General features: G+C 34.9%; 2 protein-coding genes across 2 annotated transcripts; one reads left to right on the plus strand and one right to left on the minus strand.

Annotated features, from left to right (window-relative positions):
* The first annotated feature begins 550 nt into the window (after positions 1 to 550).
* On the plus strand, positions 551 to 10,795 carry FHIT (FRAGILE HISTIDINE TRIAD). The gene is made up of 5 exons (XM_086452538.1): positions 551 to 725; positions 812 to 931; positions 7,260 to 7,406; positions 10,225 to 10,323; positions 10,417 to 10,795. Exons 1-5 carry the CDS (start codon positions 579 to 581, stop codon positions 10,531 to 10,533), a joined length of 630 nt encoding a protein of 209 aa, XP_086308664.1. The 5' UTR covers positions 551 to 578; the 3' UTR covers positions 10,534 to 10,795.
* A 3,717-nt stretch (positions 10,796 to 14,512) lies between these two features.
* Positions 14,513 to 17,664, minus strand: LOC147397094 (protein LURP-one-related 5-like). Its single transcript, XM_086449585.1, has 2 exons — positions 17,302 to 17,664; positions 14,513 to 15,013 (listed from the first exon to the last, which is right to left on the minus strand). Exons 1-2 carry the CDS (start codon positions 17,539 to 17,541, stop codon positions 14,618 to 14,620), a joined length of 636 nt encoding a protein of 211 aa, XP_086305711.1. The 5' UTR covers positions 17,542 to 17,664; the 3' UTR covers positions 14,513 to 14,617.
* Between the last annotated feature and the right edge of the window lie 3,760 nt (positions 17,665 to 21,424).

Here is a 21,424-nt window from a genome sequence, read left to right on the forward strand (position 1 = left end):
ATAGTCTGAGTGCAGGGCGTAGGGACTAGTCTGGTACTCACAAGCTGGCCCAGATATCCTTCATTAACAAAAAAAAATAATAATAAATAAATAAAAAGCATAAACAATGTACACATTTTTTTTTTCTCATTTCTCATTTAACTATTTAACCTTACTAGCTTGATTGTTAGGAGGTCTTGATCTAGAAAACGTACCCTAGTTTTTAGATTTTTTTGCATGATTGATCAACATTTAAACAAAATTTTAGGAATGAAGTAAGATTTTTATCTGCACCAATCACATATACATACATATATATTTACATGATTCCCTCAAGATTGAGGTACATTCACGGATCCACATTCGTTATTACAGATTAACATCTATGATTCATATTAGAACAAGAAGATAGGATGTGGGAGATGACTTGTCTACATCAGTTGGATCGGATCTGTACCCCTTTTTGGTCCACGTCAGTTGGATCGGATCAACTGAGTCACACCGGACTTCAGGGCACCGATTCGATCCAAAACCGGTTCTCAAAACCTTAGGGGAAACCTTAGACCCACTTAAGGAAGAAAAAAAGAAGATAAACAGCAATGAATGGCGGTTTTATGGTAAAGCAGTTGGTGGACTATTCTTCGAAGGTGCTTACTACACCCAAAGCGCATTTTAGCAACCTTCGTGCTACCTTTCCTCTCTCCTGTTGCAGAAGAATCCGAACGTCTTCAACTCCATCGAATTCTGTAATTGAACCCAAGCCTTATCAATCGAAGAACAAATTAAATCTCTCGATTCCCTTAATTTTATACCTAACGATCTGTAATTACAGATTATGGCATCAAAGGAGGAGTTTTATATGTTCGGACCGTATAAAATACATGAGAAAGAAGTATTCTACTCCACTCATTTCTCCTTCGCTATGGTCAATCTCAGGCCTCTTTTTCCTGGTTTGTACTAATTCTCCAAGTTCTTCTCCATTTTATATGTTTGGTTGCTTAATTTTCCAATTTGATTTTAGGGTTTTTTTTTTTTAATCTTTCTATATGTAGTTTGATTCTTGCCAATGATGAGAAATCAATAACATGAACAATGATATATTGGTATTTTGTGAATCTTGGTTTAACTTATTAATTTTCAATTCTGCTACAATGGGTTGTCGGTTGGGGTGTGATCTGTACATGGTAAAAAAAATTTCCTTCTATTATACTCAGTTGCTGAGTTACGAACTGAAGAGATAAGGGTTTAATTTTAAGCACAATTATTGCTTAGGTGCTTTTGGGATTATTTAGGCTAGTATGGAATGGTATCATATCCATTATCATGTATTGGGGCCTTTAATAGAGAGGAGTACAAGAGTGAAAAGTACAATGTTGATCTGAATGGGATGACTGAGTGAAAGCACTACAGAGTTGGCCATTACTAACATCGGTTGTAGGGTGTGGCCTAGCTAGTTTTGGAGTGTTGGTTAGGTTTGTATCATGCCGAGAGTTGTCGAAGAGATGGTTTATATAATTCAAGTTGTAGACACCCCAATTTGAACGGGCTCCCACTTGAAAGGGTCCAAAAACAACAATCTTTCAATAAAATTGGCCAACGGGTCTCAAAAGCCCGAATCACTCAAATATGGCATTTTGACCGAACCGAGGCCCCTGAGACCTCTTAGTGGTTTAGTGGACCCACCAAAAGGACTTGACCTACCCCTCTCCAACCCCCACTGCTCCGCTTCCAAAGCAAAAATACTCGATTTTTTGATAAATTCACCAACGGGCTTAAAAAGTCCGATTTGCCAACACGTGGCGTTTTGATCAATCCAATGATCCCCAAAATCCCTAAAAAGATAAATAAATGTAAAATGAGACTTGGGATACTCACCACTTTCCACAATCTTCACCGCTCCACCTCGAATCAAATTATCCGAAGCCCATCTAAAAGCCCACGAACCCTCAACACACACAAAATGCGTTTCTCACCTTAACCCCTAACCTAAATTTAATCCCACATCACCTAAAACATACCCACCCTTGAAAACCTAATCCAAAATGACTCCAACCAATTCCTAAAATCCAAAACCCTTCCTAAAACCCAAGCCCAATACCCTTAAGCCTTTATCCATATCCAACCCATTAACCCTAACCTACAAATCACTACCAACATCAAACCAATCATCACTTTTTCATCAAAAATGACACATGTCATCACCTCATCAAACCACCGACTCCCATCTCCTTCTCTAAAAAATTAACTACCCCATTACTTTTTCTCTAAAAAAATCACATCAACCCACACCCCCCGACCTACTATCATCACTCCCTACTAACCAACCATCACCTTCCCCTAATTTACCCTTATCATTACGTACAAACCCATCTCTACAACCTAAACCTACACCCATTTTCTCAAATTAAACACTCATTCTCCCATCAATTAAATTTAAACCCCTAATCTCCACACATCTTGCCACATGTTACCATCTCCCTCACCCTCCCAACCACCCTCTTACACCCTCCATTCTCTTAAACCAAACACCACTCAATTACAACCACCCTCTTAAACACCCATCATCTCACCTCACCAAACACTCCACCCAAATGGTTTGGGTAAGATCCAAACCATTTGGATCAAAACATAACCCATTTATCTCCATTACATAATTACCCCTCTCTCAACTCCTAATTTCATACCTCCCACCCACAAAACTCATGTCATTCTCTATTCTCCCAACATTTCACCCCATCTTACTCCTAAAAATAACTCCAAAACTTTATAAAACCCCCCTTATTCTCAACTCTCACTACCTAATGAAAATTTGAGAAAAACCCCCAAGTCTCATAAGAAAAATCACTCTCTCTCACTATCATACTCATCCCTCTAAACTCTCAACTCTTAATCTTCAATACTCAACTCTCAACTCTCATAAACAAGTCAAGGAAATTCAAAGAAGACTCATCTTTTGAAGAAAGTCAAATAAGGTAAAAAAGAACAAGGCGGGCTTTGGACAAGGATCACCTCTCTCTCTCCTGTCCAACTTTCCCTCTTCTTCTTACACCCCCTTCTCTACACTTTTGCACACACATCACAATGGTTTGAGTCATCAAAGGGCCCATTTTTCAATAAGGGTGCCCTTAATGGTTTGAACCAACATCAAAGTTCCTCAAACTTGAAGACACACATCGGATATTTCCGATTTTCTTTTATTTTATTTTTTATTTTTGAAAATGGACCGAGTTCAAGGTTACCACCAATGGTGGATGGAGTAGGGTGCCTAACACATTCCCTACTCCATAAATTAGACCCCCTTACCTTGAATCAAAAGTTGAACCAAATGAGCCATATCCGTACAAGAGTCGTCAAATGCCAAAAAAACATGATTTTTCAAAAAAATGCAATCCGGGTGACCATTCACACCCATTTCAAATATGAATGGTGGCGACTCCAAACCCCTCCCAAAGTGGTTGATATATTCAAAAATGAATAAATCACGTATCCACAGCTTGACGACTCCATTGCACATAATATGAACATTTTTGAAAAACCTTTGTTATTTCGATGATTTATGTGTTTTTGCCAACTACTGAGGATATAGATGTCAGTAGCTCTTTGACTCTTTTTAGAGTCATCCCTAGTGGAGTCGCCAAGCTGTGGTCACATGATTTATTCTATTTTGAATATATCATTCACTTTGGGGGATTTTGGAGTCGCCACCATTCATATTTGAAATGAGTGTGAATGGTCACCCGGATTACATTTTTTTTGAAAAATATGTCAATTTTGGCATTTTGGTGACTCTCGTACGGATATGACTCATTTGGTCCAACTTTTGATTTTAGGTAAGGGGGCTCATTTTATGGAGTAGGGAAGGTGTTAGGTACCCTACTCCATCCACCATGGTGGTAGCCTCGGATTCGGTCCATTTTTTAAAATAAAAATAAAATAAAATAAAATCGAAAAATCCGATATGTGCCCTCAAGTATGAGGGACTTTGATATTGATTCAAACCATTGAGGGCACCCTTATTGAAAAAGGGGTCCTTTGATGGTTCAAGCCATTGGTGGTGTATGTGTAGGTGTAGAGAGGGGGAGAAGTAGAAGAGGGAAGTGGGGAGGAGAAAGAGGGTGATTCTTGTCTAAAGCCCATCTTATTCTTCTTGACCTTCTTTGACTTTCATTGACTTGCTTGAGAGAGTTGAGAGTTAAGAGAAAATTAAGAGTTGAGTATTTAGGGTTGAGAGTTGAGAGTAGAGAATTTTTTTAGATGAAGCTTTTTTCAAATTTTCATTAGGTAGTGAGAGTTGAGAATGAGGGGGGTTTTATAGAGTTTGGGAGTTATTTTAGGGGTAAGATGGGGTGAAATGTTGGGAGAGTAGAGAATGACATGAGTTTTGAGGATGGGGGATATGAAATTAGGAGTTGGGAGGGGTAATTATGTAATGGAGGTAAATGAGTTGTGTTTTGATCCAAATGGTTTGGATCTTACCCAAACCATTTGGGTGGAGTGTTTGGTGAGGTGAGATGATGGGTGTTTAAGAGGGTGGTTGTAATTGAGTGGTGTTTGGTTTAAGTGTAAGAGAGTGGTTGGGAGGGTGAAGGAGATGGTGACATGTGGCAAGATGTGTGGAGATTAGGGGTTTAAATTTATTGATGGGAGAGAATGAGTGTTTGAGGAGGGGTGTAGGTTTAGGTTGTAGAGATGGTAGATTAGGGGAAGGTGGTGGTTGGTTAGTAGGGAGTGATGATAGTAGGTTAGGGGGAGGTGTTTGATTTGAGAGGAGGGGTATAGGTTTAGGTTGTAGAGATGGTAGATTAGGGGAAGGTGGTGGTTGGTTAGTAGGGAATGATGATAGTAGGTTAGGGGGAGGTGTGGGTTGATGTGATTATTTTAGAGAAAAAGTAGTGGGGTAGTTAATTTTTTAGAGAAAGGTGATGGGAGTTGGTGGTTTGATGAGGGAGGTGAGATGGGGTGATGACATGTGTCATTTTTTATGAAAAAGTGATGATTGCTTTGATGTGGGTAGTGGTTTATGGGTTAGGGTTGTAGGTTGGATATAAATTAGATATGGATTTGGGCTTAAGGGTATTGGGCTTGGGTTTTAGAAAAGTTTTTGGGTTATAGGAATTGGTTGGGGTCATTTTGGATTGGATTTTTGATGGTGGGTAGGTTTTAGGGTTTAGGTAAAATGGGGTTGAACTTAGGTTAGGGGAGGGGAGGTGAAAGATTGATTTACGAGAGTTGAAGGTTGGTGGGCCGTAGATGGGCTTGGGGTATTTTTTGTTTCGGAGATGGAGCGGTGAAGATGGGGGAAATGATAAGTGTCCCAAGTCTCGTTTTTTTATTTTATTCATTTTTTGAGGTTTTTGAACATATTGGATTGATCAAAATGCCACGTGTTGGCGAGTCGGGCTTTTTAGGACCATTGGTGAGTTTTATTGAAAATCGAGTATTTTTGGGTAGCGATGAAGGTGGGGGTAGGTCAAGTCCTTTTTTATGGGTCCACTAGCCCCTTAGGGGGTCTTGGGGGCCTCGGTTCGATCAAAATACCATATTTGAATGATTCGGGCTTTTGAAGCCTGTTGGCCAATTTTATTGAAAGATTGTTGTTTTTGGGCCCTTTCAAGTGGGGGCCCGTTCAAATCGGGGTGTCTACACAAGTCTAAGAGTAAATGATTCATGTAGAAATGATGATTTATTGATGGCTTACACAAAGTGCAAGAGCTTTTGAAGATGAATCTAATTTGGGGTATGCACTAGGGAGAAAGGTTTTTCAAGGAGGTACAATTGAAGTATCTAGAAATATATCAGGCTAATTGTGAAGTTAGAATCCTACTTCTTAGTATGTGAAGTCCAAACAAGTAGATAATCATGTTGAATCACCATTTTAGGGATCAACAATAAGATGCAAATAGTGGAAAAATCAGAGGATAAAATTACAATCACCACTTTGACGGGGCAGCTCCTTCACAAGTACTCAAGGGTCTTCACCAAACATATTTTTACCTTTCCCCTCTTATATTTGCCCAAACTCAAAGTTTTATAACTAGCCACAAAAAAATTCAGCAACTGTATCACCACACTTGGCGTTTAAAATTGGTCTCAGCATCAGTTACCTGTAGTGATACTGATGTTTCAGCTAATTTTAGTCACATTATTCATTTTGTTAGTAACTTTAGTGTCTTTTAATTTTTAGTAACTCTGAACCACTAGAAGGCACTTTTTTTGAATATCATTAATGTGGGTGGACTTTATGTTGTCTTGAATACTTACGCAATTCAGTATCCCGTTACTGTGTATGGACTTTCTTATATGATTTACGTCATTGTGTATCATGCCTATATATGATAACATGTCATGGTCAAGCGCAATAGATTTTTTTTTTCTCTTTGTCCTTTCTTTGCTTATAATTTTAGAACAACTTATCTTTTTGATTGATGTTTCTTTTCTTGTCCTTGTGCAGGTCATATCCTTGTTCTATTGGAATGAGTTCATCTTATTGGCTTAATGCATTCACAGATTTATATATGTGGATGGCCTAAGTTGGATTTTTTATTTTATTTTATTTCAGTGACTTCCTTTTATAATGTCAGTGGACATCTGTAAATGCTTATACACCCATAGACACCAGACATGCATGCACGTATAAATCTTCCTACATGGGCTCTATTTCTTACTTTAAATGGGAATTTATCTATGAATGGTCATACCAAGATACATATGTATATTCTCAAGTATCTATTCATGTTATTGAATATTTGAGTAATTTTTGTGTGCCCATAGTGTGCAACTTATGCATGATCTGTAGTACATGTATAATATGTAGAATCTTATGTTTATTTCTCAAATGCACACAGAGGTACGCACACTTGAGTACATAAGTGTACACATGGGAAAAAGATTATGGGCATGCCTTTGTATTTCAACATATAAACATGTGTCATTTTGTACATGAATACACCTTTAAAGGTTCTTGTGATGTTGATATGGGCATACCTAGGTAATATTCACATAAATATGTATCTATGAACATGGATGCATGCACCCAAATTACATGGCTCTGAGAAGAGCGGAATGGAGGAACAAGATTCATTTAGTTGATCTCAAATACTTGGGATAAGGTTTTGATGATGATTGTGTGTATGGATGCATGCAATTTTCCTATCAAGCGTCTAGTGCATGGTAGAATGCATGTTGTTGGGATGTGATTTGCCATAAATTTTTAAAAATTGTCTTATGGTCTGACTAGTTCTATTCTTCAACATTCCAATTGTTCAACTTGACATTATTTACATGTGCTTGTCTGTCCGAGGCGCGAAGTGAAGCGCTTTGTTGATCTCACTAGTGATGAGACTACTGATTTGTGGCTCACAGCACAGAAGGTTGGGGGTCAGCTTGAGCAGTATCATAAGGCATCATCGCTTACACTTACAATCCAAGTAAGATTACCATGAGAGTAATTTCTTGTCTTCTTTGATTTTCATTTTTGCACCCTTTTTGCCTATTGATGGTATGTTGCTATGTACATCGGGCACTTCCAACAACCTACACTAGTTGATGGTCCTTCTAGTTTTTGTAGCAGGGATTGATTATTTTGGAAACTAAACCTATTTTAATAGAGCATAGCGTTGTTTGCAATCTGTTGGGGAATATGGAAGGACAAGAACTTATGGACCTTGAGCATTCACTAGAGGAAATAGTGATTTCAATATTCGGGTTACTATTCTATTGGTGGACAATTTTTGAAGAATTTAGAGGTGTGTTTTGAAGGATTTCTTAGGTAGGTGGGAATGGTTTTGTATATCAGATGTGAGGAGTAAGTTGTTCTTGGGGTATTGGGTGTGTGAGGAATGTACAGCGTGTTGGTTTTTGTGGAGGATAAAATCGTGGTGCTCTAAGATGTTGCCACGTGTGACCTTGGGATCAAGAACAAAACTGGGAGTTCTGAGAGACTGTGTTTACCTTTCCAGAGGCAATGGTCTCGAATATTCGGAAGTAGGTGATCTGGCTGGCGTACCTATGAGATGATAAGTTGGAATCATCTCCACGTGGCACGACATATCAAATCCCAGAAAATCAGGAAAGTCAAACATCCTCTGAATCAGTTCTTATCCAGAGAGAGATCCATGAAAATTGATTGAAGGAGTAAATCAAATCAAATCATGTAATTGTGAAAATTTAGGAAGATTAAATCAGGAAAGGGGGATCCTATCAAGATCCCCTAGTTTCTCCATAAAAAAGGATCTCTCAGAGGTAAAGGTACACAATTTACACCTTTACTCTGCCAATTTGACTGTTTGTGCTAACTTGGGCATCAGAATGGCTGTGGTGTAGGGGCATCCACAACCGGATGAAGAGTCATCAAACACAAATCCCTAGGCAAATCAGGAGTGAGTGGATTTTTGCATCCACAGTTTTTGTATCTAATTGGTCAGCTCGACCTCCAATCCGTTGTTGACTGAATTATACTTACAAAAAAAAAAGACTAGGAAGATAAAATTAGAAATGAATGCATTTCAAGAAAATGTAGAGTGGCTCTAACAGGAGATAAACTAAGAGAAAGTCAATTGAGATGGTTTGGACATGTTCAAAAAAGGCCGATTACAGTCGCAATAAAAAATATTCAAGTTGAAGGTCCTCAAAAAGATATAGAGATAGTGAAACTATGAAAGCATATATGAATTTACTTTCAATAACCAAGATTCATTTAGCCAACCCCAATACTTTGGGCTAAGACGGTGGTGGTGTTGTTCCATCAATCATACACAATCAATTTTCATTTTCAATAACCTAGCAAATGGGTCAATATAGAGTAATGAATCTTAGTCAAAACCGACCGATCAGTTGGACTGACGCTTAACACATTCTGGTTCTATAACCTAATTGTAGAGGGTAATAATTGCATGATTATCCAGACTGTACACGTGTCCACACCAGTTAAGTGGTACTATGTGTAAGTTAGCATTCCCAGCGCTGCCCAGCAGCAAGACAAACCAAGATAGAAGGCGTCCAACCTGGCTGGTAGGGCAGGGTAGCACTAGTGAATACTTGATCTACCTAGTAGGGCAGGCTTGGTCTGGGAAGTTGCACAATCTTGACTTATGCGTGTCAAGTCCGGAGATTTTGGAGGAGATCTCCTTGGAATCGTGGATCCAATCCCAAAGATCCCAATTCCATTTAGGATCCTGGTAATTATAGGATTCTCCAGGATCACATCTCGTTAGAGGGGGAAATCCTGATTTGAAGGAAGGATCTATAAATAGAGGAATTGACAGAGCCTAAAGGATCTTTTTTGGCCGATTGAGGAAGAACAGAGTTCTATCAGTTATTATTGTTATTCTTTTACAACTTTAACTTGAGCGTCGGAGAACTCTTGGCAGGTACCGCACTAGTGCTTACAGGAAGGAGGAAAGAGAAACTTTGGATCAGTAGGGTAGAGTCCATCAACGCTTCACCAGATTCCGCCTCTATATTAATCCGGAGTCAACTTTGGTTCCTAAACCGTTAAACTAGGAGGTAACTCTGGTGGTATCATAATACCTTAAAAATAACCAAAACCCGAAAACCAATCCAGGAGAGATTGGAACCGACCCACAAGGGGGGGATCTGATCCAGACTGAGGTTTCCATAGTATGGAAGAGGGAAATGTAATCCTCTCAACTTCTAAGGTTACAATCATGGTTTAAAGTTTCAAATTGGTTCAAAATATTTTGATTGAGACATTGCGGTCTCCGTCAAGACCAAAACAAAACATCGACCCCCAAAATACTTAATAATGTTTAAATCTATGTTTTAGGTCATGCTAAGTTTTTACTACCCTTCTGCCATAGAAACATCTATAATGAGTTTCCATGGAAAACAAGGGGAATTACTTTTCTTCTTTAAATGGCATTCAATCCATTCTTTCCAGTTATCCAGCTCAGATAATTCTCTACATAATCGGCACGATTTCTAATCTATTCTAAACCATTCATTTGTATATCGTATAAGTTTCTATATAATCATTATGGTACATAAAAGGGAACATTCTCCGTTTCTGACATTTTCAAGGACTACTTTAAAAGATTCTGGACCAAATAAGGTTGTTATGGCTGGTAAAATGGGGAAGAATGGTATGGCTATTCTTGGGAGATGTCCCAATTGCACAAAGTAAGAGTGGCACTTAGGGTAGGTTTCTGTAACGTTCTTGCGTGCACAACATATGCACCAAATTTAATATTGTAATATTAACCTCTTGATTCTTCTTTTGCACTTCAGGATGGTCCCCAGGCAGGACAAACAGTACCTCATGTCCACATTCATATCTTGCCACGGAAAGTTGGTGACTTCTTTAATAATGACGAGATTTATGATGCTGTAAGTTTTTGTACAGGCGCCTTCTCTTTCACGTTATCCTCACTTTGGATTTTGTGGTGAGCTTATTCTCTGTCGGTTGATCTTGTTGTGTAGTTAGATGTGAAGGAAAAGGAGCTGCAGCAGAAGCTTGATTTGGATAAGGAAAGGAAAGACAGGAGTAGCGAGGAAATGTGTCAAGAGGCTGATGAGTATCGAAAGCTTTTCTCATAGAGATAATGATGATGATGTCATCAATGTCCAATCAGACTCCACGATTAAAAAAGGTTAAAATTATTGTTTTGCTTAACAGGATCACTTTTGATTCTATAACTCCCTTTGTTGGTTTTGAAGATACCCAACTGATCAAATCCTCTCTTTTTTTTTTGTGATCTGTGCTGGATAATACACAGCTGTGTTTCATTTTCCTGTTTTCTTTGTTCACTATCTTTCCTGGTGTTGGCTTGTTAAAAGAAGGAATGCCCATTTTATTCAATTTTCTCTAATCTTGGCATTGGATTTAGACACACAACACCCATGCACGCTAACGAGCACACACACACACACACACACACACACACCACTCTCCACCCTAGAGGAATGTTGAAATCGTGGAGGTAGCGCTTGGGAATGTTACTCCAAGCTGGCTTCCCTTTTTGGGCATTCGAAAGTATGTTTGACTGTCTTATGATTGTTTGGGAACTGTCTGATTATGCAAAATGTCGAAATGGACATAAGCAAGAAATGGCTAAGTTCCAACTAGCGTAGTTGGCAAAGTCTTTGGGTGGTGATACCATTGACTTGGGTTTAATTCCTGCCAGCACCGAGTTATTGATCTCATTGAAAACAGGCTTTTCCATTGTAAACATCAAGATTTTTTGGTCTTGCAACCATAGCTCAGTTGACATCTTGCAATTCAACTGCCAGGTTGAGGGTTCATGTTCAGCGTACCCATCTCAAAAGGAAAATGGCCTAAACTATTTTCAGGCTTTCCCAGTTTTGGGAAGCTTGTTTGTTGAACGTCGACTTTTTTGTTTTGTTCCATTTTTTTTCAATAAAATTATCCTCCAACCATGGTTATTCTCCTCTACGATAATAGCCTGCCTGTAACTATATAATACTAGAGTACTAGCGGGTGGCACGTGCATTTGCACGAGTTGCAAAAGTTAGTATTTACTGTTCGATATGTTTCCATAATTAATTTAAGAAATTGTTATAATTTTCACATAATTATTTTAAAATGTTAAGAGATTGTTGAAGATGGAGAGATTAAAGTGAGTCACTGTTCAACATTGTCCAAGTTTGTTTGCAACTGTAGAGGTGAAGTTGGGAGTACGGACAAAGAGAGAAGAGCCTTCTTCAATTCTTTTGCAAAGTTGGTATTGTGTCCTCAGTCCTCCCACTCGTCTGAGGTTATGTTTGTTTCATTTGGTGGGGTGGACTTGTGGAACTGGCCTTAGGGGTGTCAATGGGTACCCATTTACCCGGAACCAAAATCGAAAGCCCCGGTTCTAGTTCCCTTTTTATTGGAACTGATTAGAGTCGGGTCTAATATGGAATCGAACCGATAAGAACCGGAACCATTAGATTCTATCCGATAGGTACTTGGAATCAATTTATTTTGTCATTTCTTTTTACATTATACATGATTCAAGGTAATCCTATATTTTAAAATTAACATATATGACATAAAATTCTTCAAATTTTATATAAATTAAATATTTGAACTTAAGATGAGTCATTTCTTTTTAAATTTATTACTTGTAAAGGTAATAAATTTTAATATTTGAAAATAAAAGTCATTAAATTATCATTTTAGTGGACCAAATTATTATTAAGTTTATACTTTATAAATAATATGTTATTTTTTAGAAGGAATTTTTTTTATATGATGATTTTGAATAACTTTTCTCATTTGATTCTTGAGAACCGGAACCGATGGGTACCTATGATTTTTTATGGTTTTGATTCCACTTATTTTAAAATTGGAACCGACCCATTGACACTCCTAACTGACCGTCTTCAAGGGATTTATCTTGGATGCCAGGTAGTATGAATTTTAAACTTGGACAAATCAACTCAAATGAGTAAGAGTGGACTCGGTTACCCTTCAAAAGTTCAGCTTGGGTCGATTACTCAAGCTATTTGAATATCCATCATCCTAATTTGGGTATTGGAAAATGAACTCTCCAGGTTTACACGATCTTCCCGATAAGAAGAACATAAGAAACCTAAGGTCAAAACAATGATGACGTTCGTCCCCAAGAAACAAGTGAATTATGATATAATCAATAACATGTGTTTTGATAATTAGATGAAATATAGACATCACTACCAAATACTGATACATGCCTATCTAATGCAAAAGAACCTCTGTGAAGTCTCGAAGGAATCATATTCTTATAATTTTCAATTGAAGTGATGTAGGCAGGACCAAACATAATATTATAAAAGATTTTTAAAAATTATATAAACGTAAGTTACAAAGACAAAGATATATAATTTCTCTTTTTATTTTATTTTATGAGTAAGTTGGACTAGAAATCACAATCTTAAAATTACTTTGCAATGTATCAAATCAACTGAATTATAGGTCTAAATTCTATATAATTGCACTCTAAAAATATCTACAAATTTCATCGTAAACCGAACGGAACAAATAATTTAAGTTGGAAGAATTTTGTACCCTAATGATTTGTCTATATATATATATACCAAATGTCATTTCTTTCTCATTTTCCGGAAGTAAAGTCAACTCAATGATCCCCTTAGGGAATGATGGTAGGGTAATCAAATAGGCTTTCTACCATTGCACCTAACTCACATGCCTAGTGATTTTGATTATTATCCCACTGTTGGTCTTACACTTCAAACATTTTCTATGTTTATTTGCATCGGTACGGATTTGGTTGGGAGTCCAAATCATAATTTTAAAATTTTAAAACTCAGTTTAAATAAATATTGAGTCAGGTCAACAACTCGAGAGTTGATTCAGACGAGTCAAATTAAAACCTATTAAGTTCATGAATACTTATAAAGCAGTTTTTAGTATTTTTAAAATAAATAAAATATTTAGTTTCATTCTCCAAATAAATATTTTATATCCAAATAACTTGACCGTTTGATGAGTTAACTCAGTGGACTTCCTAATTGACTCAACTGATTAGTTTCAGTTGGGGAGTGGAATTAGGGCTACAACATGGACGGGTTGGGCTGGCTGGAGGGTAAACCCAAACTCAACCGAAGTTGTAGAACCTCAATGAGGTCAATCCATGATTGAGGTTCTAAAATCGGATTAGCCCGAGTTAAATAACTTTCGACGAATTGGACTCTTCCTCTTCAAAAAGCTGTACTATTATCATCTACAAACATATATAGCAATAAATTTACATAAAAATATTTTTTTCCTTAGTTTTACAAATATATTTAAGAACAGATAACTAGATAGAAAAAAAAAAAAGTTTAAAATCAAATATATATATCCCGAATTGAGATGGGTTGCATGAACTCTCAACCTGAATTGAGTTCGGGTTGAGATATTCTAGTCTAGGCTCACTCATCTTCTACATAACTCAACCCAGGCTCACCTATTGATTGGGTTGAGTTTGGGTTAGCCCACCCAAGTTGCCACCCTAAGTGGAATACATTAAAATCCAATTGAGTCAAATGGGCAAAATTTTGAGTCGACTCAACGAGTTTTAAACATTATATGTTGGGAGTACGGACAACTAGATAACATTCTTCTTCAAATTGTACAAAAGAGCAAATATTATTATATTTGCTCTTACATAAGCAAGTGTTTTGTTTAATCTTTACATCGCCCATTCTATGGCATTATTATATATACTAGTAAGGAAGAATGAAATATGAGATCACATGGAACCCACAACAAGATTAATATAATCAACTCAATCTAATCTAACTTATCTAAGGATCGGGATCAATCTATTCAGCAAAGGTGGCTCGTAAAAAAACTCGAAACCCTCAGTTAAAATGTGAAACCCGTCCGTAAGGATGAAAATTCAAACTTCAAAGTACTATCATACTTTTAGCATTTATCCTAATAATTAGATATCGTTTTATTTTTAATTCAATCGATGTAGTTCATATTAATTGACGCTAATATAAATCTTTAAGATATCTGATGACATATATCATAATAATGTTTTATTTTTAATTCAATCGATGTAGTTCATATTAATTGACACTAATATAAATCTTTAAGATATGTGATGATATATACCATAACAATGATAAAATGTATCTCATGCATGTACATTATTACATTAATACATATATTTATTTCTCTGATATACAGTTAAGAACACAAGATTGGGGTGGATGGTTTTTGGCAGATACGATCCAAGATGATCACAAAAGCCATGATCAGCTCAGAGTCGAAGCCCGGTTGTACAATGAGACTAAATACATCGTCACTTAACAAAATTGTGGTATTTACTTTCTTCCTTGATATCTCTGCTACCACCTCACCCATGGGGCCTCTAATCTTGCAACTTCGCCTACTAAAGGACCCTTCGATCTTGAAATCTGGCGTCGTGACATGATTTATAGAGCCACCCATGAAGATATCAACTTCGTCGTTGCTTTGAAGCATCGATCGCCTTCTCATTGAGAAGATTGGAGGAGTCCTTAGACTTTTTTTACTTCCATCTTCTCCTTTAAATCCATTCCATTGGTATTGCATGCTTAAAATCTGCAAGAATATAAAGAAATTATCAATGAAAGTAATTCTATAAGGAACAATTATTTCTAGAGTGCGTATATAGTCACACCAAATCATAATTTCATCAAAAGTTTAGTCATGTTTTCGTAAATTACCATTACATGAGTTGAATTTGACGAAATTACAATTTCAACTGACTATTCATTTTAATTACCAAAATGTGAATGTGATCGTGTGAAATCATAGGATTTTCAAACGATGAGATCGCAGGTTTAAAGTGACAAACTCACTGGTTTGTATAGTGATGGTCTCGCTAAAAGTAGCAAAACCTACAAGTTTGTCACTTTAAAACCTCCAATCTCATTACCAATCACGTTTTGGTAATTAAAATGAACAATAAGCTGGAATCGTGATTTCACCAAAAGTTGGTCAAAATTTTAAAAATATCTCATTTTTGGGTCTTGTCACACATGAAAGTGCAATAAATACACTTTAAAATTTGAAATTTGCATGAAAAATGCTCTTAAAGAAATATTTTTTTATTAAAATACCTTTAAATGCTTATTTTCAAAGTATATTTATTGCACTTTAATGTGTGCTCTATAGGCATAAATTAGCAAAACCCCTCAACATTATACATCAAACTTTAACATTAAATATGATGTTTGAGGTGTAGATAACAATTCTATTTGCTGATCACACCCTTTAATCTCTTTTACTAGTTACTACTTTGAAGAAGCTCTTTGAATTCTTAAAAGACTGATTATGTTCAAGGTATGTAGGTATGAGATTGCGTTAGAAACCATCTTATCTTTCAGAGTCGTTTTTTTGGTATACTTGCATTCTTATTTGGTGTATTTTGTATAATTTCATTAATTTAATATAGCAAAAAAAGTAAAAACTAATATAAAATAAAAGCTCTCTATTTTATTTTTATCTTTAAGATAAGCTATTTATGTGAAGAAACTTACTTTTACTTACAAACTCTTCTAAGATCAATTTCTTTAAGTTTTATTTTATTTCTAGTTTGAGTCTTCTCTCCTTGCATGAAATAAATAGGTAGATTCTACTTATTTATAAGTTCATATTTTTTTTAAAAATATATAATTTTCATAAAATAAGGTGATTAGAAGGTCAAAAGATCATATTTCTATTAAGATAACAAATAATTTACTATTATATATATATATAAAGATTCAATCCATGTTGGCTGATGTTTTCAAAATGTCTTAAATTCTATTGGATCTCCTCCGGACCAATATGAAAGATGATTCACATCGAAAATCTCGCTCATTCTAGAATAACCTCTAAACCATCGTTATCATCGGACCGACTCATTTACACACGTGTGGGTCCTAGTTGCCTTGGATGCCTCGTCAACCTAAGTGACTGACAGCCAACAAAGCATGTACTTCGCCACTTATCTTTATTGAAACGTCAAACAACAATTTTAAAAAAGTAAAACCACAATGGTGATAGAAATAAGGAGTTTTTTTTTTCCCTTGTGACAGTACTGTGAGCAAATTTACTTGCAGACAATCCTTGGACACGTGGTACAAACGACATCAACAATAAGAGTGGAAAACGAAAATTTCTTAATCAGATCATCTTATGACATTCAAAAACATAATTCGATTCCACCAGGTTGTAGAGGATGAAAATCTAAGATATTTAAAATAAAATTAAAAAAACTTTATTTTTCAGTGTTGAATTTTAATTTTAAATTTGATTACCTGGTGGCCTTGACACTGTTCATTTTTTATTTTATGGATCAAGCTTGAAATATATATATATATATATATTTGAATATGAGTTTTTTTATAAAATCTAGAACGGTGTGGAGTTAGATTGATAATGTAATAATCCATGTGATCTTAATGACCTATTTTAAGATTTTAAGACTCAAAATTAAAATTTGTGGGCAGAGGACTTGTCAGCACGAGAGAAAATTTTTCTTTCTATTATTAATGTCATTTGCTCCACATGTTAAAGAACTGTTGGGCTGTTATTGAATTTGCTCACAGACCTGTGAGGAAAAAATCATTTAGAAATAAGAGAACACATGCAACAACATTTGTGTGGTTTGGCAATGTGTTCACTTCGACAGATGAGAAGAAAGCGATTTACAAACTCTAAGAAAGAAATTATCACCCCCCTACATGTTTTTCCTTCTTTTCTAATAAATTTATACCCATTAAAAGGAAAAATTAATGCAAGTATTTTAATCATATTTTTTCTTATTTTAACTTAGTTTTTAGTAATTAATATATAGTTAGTAATTAATATATATATATATATATAAACATGAACAACATTACCTGAGGCCTAAGAGTAAGTAAGACTCTCCCAGATCCATCCATTAGAACAAGCCCTCTGCTCTTCCTCGAATAATTATCGACACGAAAAGCCAACCTTCCGTCACGATTAAACACTGTGAACCCATCAGTACCTTGGAACGACATAGTCGATTTCTTCCAAACAGTCATAACCGACGGGACAGCGTCACGTTGTTTAATGGGTTCACGATGTTTATTCTCCGTTGGATATATCTTCGACATGTCCTTACGTTGATACGAAGAAAGTTCTACAAAAGAAGAAGAAGTGTGGTTGAGAGGTGAAAGAAAAAAAAGATGAGAATGGGTTTTTATGTTTGAGTTTGGATCATGGAAGGACGTGGAAAGAAAGACCTTTTGTCTAGGATGTTTTGTATCTTTTCTGGATTATCTAATTTCTTATACGTAACAATGTTTTGTGGTTGAAAGCTAGAAACAATTGAACCCGTGATTCGACCCGAAACTTGTTAACTAAGGTTCAATTTTGGTTGTACCAACTTATACTTATTAAAGGAAAAAATTACTAGAAAAGGATTAAATATTTTAATATTTATAAGAAAAAAAAAAACTTAATTTTTCAAAAATTATCAAAAAAGAAATAAGTCGTTGGACAGTCAAGTGTTTTAATAAGTCGCTGGACTGTCCAGCATTTTAAGTGGGGCTAATTTGCCGGGGTGTTAAAGCAAGCTATAAAACATTGGACTATGTGGACTTAATTCTTTTTGGTCATTTAAAAAAAATAGATTTTTATTTTATTTTGTAAATATTAAAATATTTAACCCTCTTTTCATAATTTTTCCTTTATTAAAATATCCTAAAAAAATATTTGTATTCTATATCTATTAATGTGGTTTAGTTATTAAAGAAAAGTATTTTTTACTTCTTTTGATTTTCCCATGTCTCAAAACTCATCAAGTTGAATCGAAACTATTTTTCAGTAATAATATAATTTTAAAATTTAAAATATTTAATAAATTTAATATATATTCAATTTGACTCATTTGAATCTACTTTCGGATTGTCAAGAATTTTCAACTCGATGATACCTTAGTTGACTCAAGCGTGTTTAAAATATGTGTCCTCATGTCCCCAAAACTCATTTTTCGAAAAGAAAATATATTAAAATAGGATCCATCCGTTCATTCATGAAAAAGACTTTTATAAAAGAATCGTGATTTTCTGACTCTCTTTTCTCATACGATCTTTGTTCGCTATCTGACCTGACAATTACAAAACAATAAATCTTTTTTTGAGTATCCCAAAACAAAGGATCTACGGTTCTATGATGAGAGCATACGAAAAAAGAGAGTCAAATTATCACAACTCTTCATAAAAACATACAATCCCTACTGTTAAAACACAAAATTCAATTATCAAAAAATTATACATATGCATCACATATCACTAGGTTTTCTCATGTTTAAATGGTTAGAATTACGTGTTTGTATATGAGTTAGTTTTCATAAGTCCACATATAACTTTCACTAATTAAGAACAATCTACAAAACTTAGCAATCCACAATGATTACTTTAAAAAGCCTCACAAGGGAACAAACAACCCTATAGCTATGGTTGTTGGTTTATCACCTCACACACATTATTAGTGCTCAAATAAATTAATGGTAGCTTTTACTAACACTCTTCATCACATGTGCCTCCTTTATCTACAAAAACCATGCTTTATAGGGACACATAAAAGTGAATGGTCGAGGAAATTAGGGAAATCATCATTTTTTCTTACTTATGAAAATAAATTTGATTTTGTCAAGTATATTTCTTATATTTTCAAGTATGTTGATCTAATTAGTGTAAATTTAGTGATTTTGATTATTAGCTAAAATATCTGAAATATAATTTTAATGTACTTGGTAATATAAAGAAAGTGATTGACAATGTCACATCCTATAAAATATGAATATTAGGACATAGATGGTCAAATATCATGACCACAACTCATAGACAAGAAATCGAGGAGGCAAAATGACTCTATGGTGGGCCAATGGACAAACTTTAGAATGCATATTATGAAAGATATGACCTATGAAATCATCTAGCATTATAGTTTATCATGTCTTTACTATGTGAAAATCGCAAAATTTGACAGAAATATTCAACGGGCCAAGGCCAACGAATTTTAGAAATCGAATTTCAACTGCCCATGTCTATCGAAATTTTTTATGTTTCCCGATTCGAGGTTTAAAATTGTCGAATTTCTCCCATCCTCCATTAATTTGACAGTTTCGACCTCTTGAAAGAAAAGAAAAAAATTCGACAATGAAAATTTTGATACCTTGATCTGTCAAATATGACATTTTTTCGTGTTGTGTGTTAACTCTAAAGTTAAATTGGGCGAATCAAATTTATTTCTTATTCAAAGTCATTTTAATAGTGCTTTTTGACTCCATGTTCTTATTCCTCATTTATAAATTAAAATCCCATTCATAGGGCTCACGAGGATGTCATTTTCAACTAGTTGATCATATTTTAAGTAATTACGTACCCATCTATAATTTAATAAAATTTAGGTTACTTTAATAATAAAAATTATTATGAAAAATTCTATAAGTCATAAAAAACAAAAAAACGAGTGGCATTAATTAAGTGAGGCATGCATCACATATGCATCCCCTATTGTTCATAACTAGTTTGAAAGACACACGGAAATAACTAGGGCTGCCAATGGATTGGATCATGTTCGATTTGCGACTAATCCAATAAGAATTGAATCAGACTCTTATCAGATTGAGTTTTTATTGGATCTCAATATTAAGATTCAATCCAATTCGATAACAATCAGATCAGATCCAGATCAACTACTATTTATATACAAAATATAAATGAATTTCATATATTAAATATAATATATAATATAATTTAAATACTTTCTCTCATTTTATCGGATCGAAACATGATTAAACTAGAACCCATCCAATAAGTTATCAAATTAGGTTGAACGAACTTAAAATCGAAGTTATTGACCAGAATAGATTGGTTTCAGGTCTGATTCGATCCATTGACACCCCTGGGAAAATTGAGTGGTTGTGTTTCTTCATTTATTTATTATTATTATTATTTGGTGGGGGTGATACAAAATTTCCATTAGTATGTTGTTTTGAAGATTAGTCATAAACACTATTAACCATGTGAAAATTTGTTCAAGAAAATTAAAGAAAGAAGATGAGAATGAGAGTTAGGTAATGGTAGTCCCCACCAAGTCAAATTATGTTTAATTAATTAAGCAAGTTGGCTCTAGAACCCATAGTTTTGTGTCACAAACCACTTACTAATCACTAGATAAAGTGGGATTAAATTTTCATAAAAAAAATAGAGAGCAAAAGTCATTATCTTGGATAAATTATAAGGCTAATATGAGTCAGATAATTCTTTAATAAGGCAAAAAAGTAGGTTTAACCCATAATCTAATATGATAGCTACTCATCTAAGAATTTCTTTTTTTTTTTTTTTTTGGAGATGGATGACCTTTGTGTTATATTCAATCATCCACATATTATGGAAGTATATAAATGGCTTGGGAGCACACCAACTCTTTTTTATAACACACCAAACAATGAAATTAAATATAATGTTTCAAGTGTGGATAACTATGCTTTTATTTATTTAATGAACCCTTTTCAGTTCTTCTTTTTTCTTCCACTATATAATATTCCTCCATACAAATTCGGTTTTACGATCTAAAAGAGGCCGTTCGATTATATTTCCTTTTGGAGTTGGCTAATGACGGATTGTGGTGTGTTATATAAAATATTATTAATTGGTGTGTGATAAAAAAAAATTGGTGTGACAAAAAAGTTGGTGGGAAAGTTTGAATGACTTCATGTAAACATTCATTCATGTTCGTGCGCAAAAACATTTTTCATCAACATCATCCCTTCTTTAAGCATTTTAGGTTCCATTGGTTCATAGTGTTGTGTGATAAAACCAAGTTAAATAAGAACCAAATTATGTGAGTTTTGGGCTGTGTAAGCATCCATTACCAACAAGTTATGGATGTCTAAGCTTGTTTTACGTATAAATACATATGGCAAAATTGGAGATAATATATTTTATCAAATTGGAAAATAACTAATACAGTCACGTATTTTGCCAA

The sequence above is a fragment of the Akebia trifoliata genome, chromosome 8 (genome assembly GCF_017979445.1).
Source record: "Akebia trifoliata isolate Shusen 1 chromosome 8, ASM1797944v1, whole genome shotgun sequence".
NCBI classification, from domain to species: Eukaryota; Viridiplantae; Streptophyta; class Magnoliopsida; order Ranunculales; family Lardizabalaceae; genus Akebia; species Akebia trifoliata.

What these genes read in the sequence shown, in the direction of transcription:
- FHIT (XM_086452538.1), top strand. Translation starts at nt 579, where the DNA reads ATGAATGGCGGTTTTATGGTAAAGCAGTTGGTGGACTATTCTTCGAAG. An exon ending in TCAGGCCTCTTTTTCCTGGT is followed by an intron (nt 932 to 7,259) that starts TTGTACTAATTC and finishes TGACATTATTTA; the next exon opens with CATGTGCTTGTCTGTCCGAG. An exon ending in CGCTTACACTTACAATCCAA is followed by an intron (nt 7,407 to 10,224) that starts GTAAGATTACCA and finishes TTTGCACTTCAG; the next exon opens with GATGGTCCCCAGGCAGGACA.
- LOC147397094 (XM_086449585.1), bottom strand. Translation starts at nt 17,541, where the DNA reads ATGTCGAAGATATATCCAACGGAGAATAAACATCGTGAACCCATTAAA. An exon ending in TACTTACTCTTAGGCCTCAG is followed by an intron (nt 15,014 to 17,301) that starts GTAATGTTGTTC and finishes ATATTCTTGCAG; the next exon opens with ATTTTAAGCATGCAATACCA.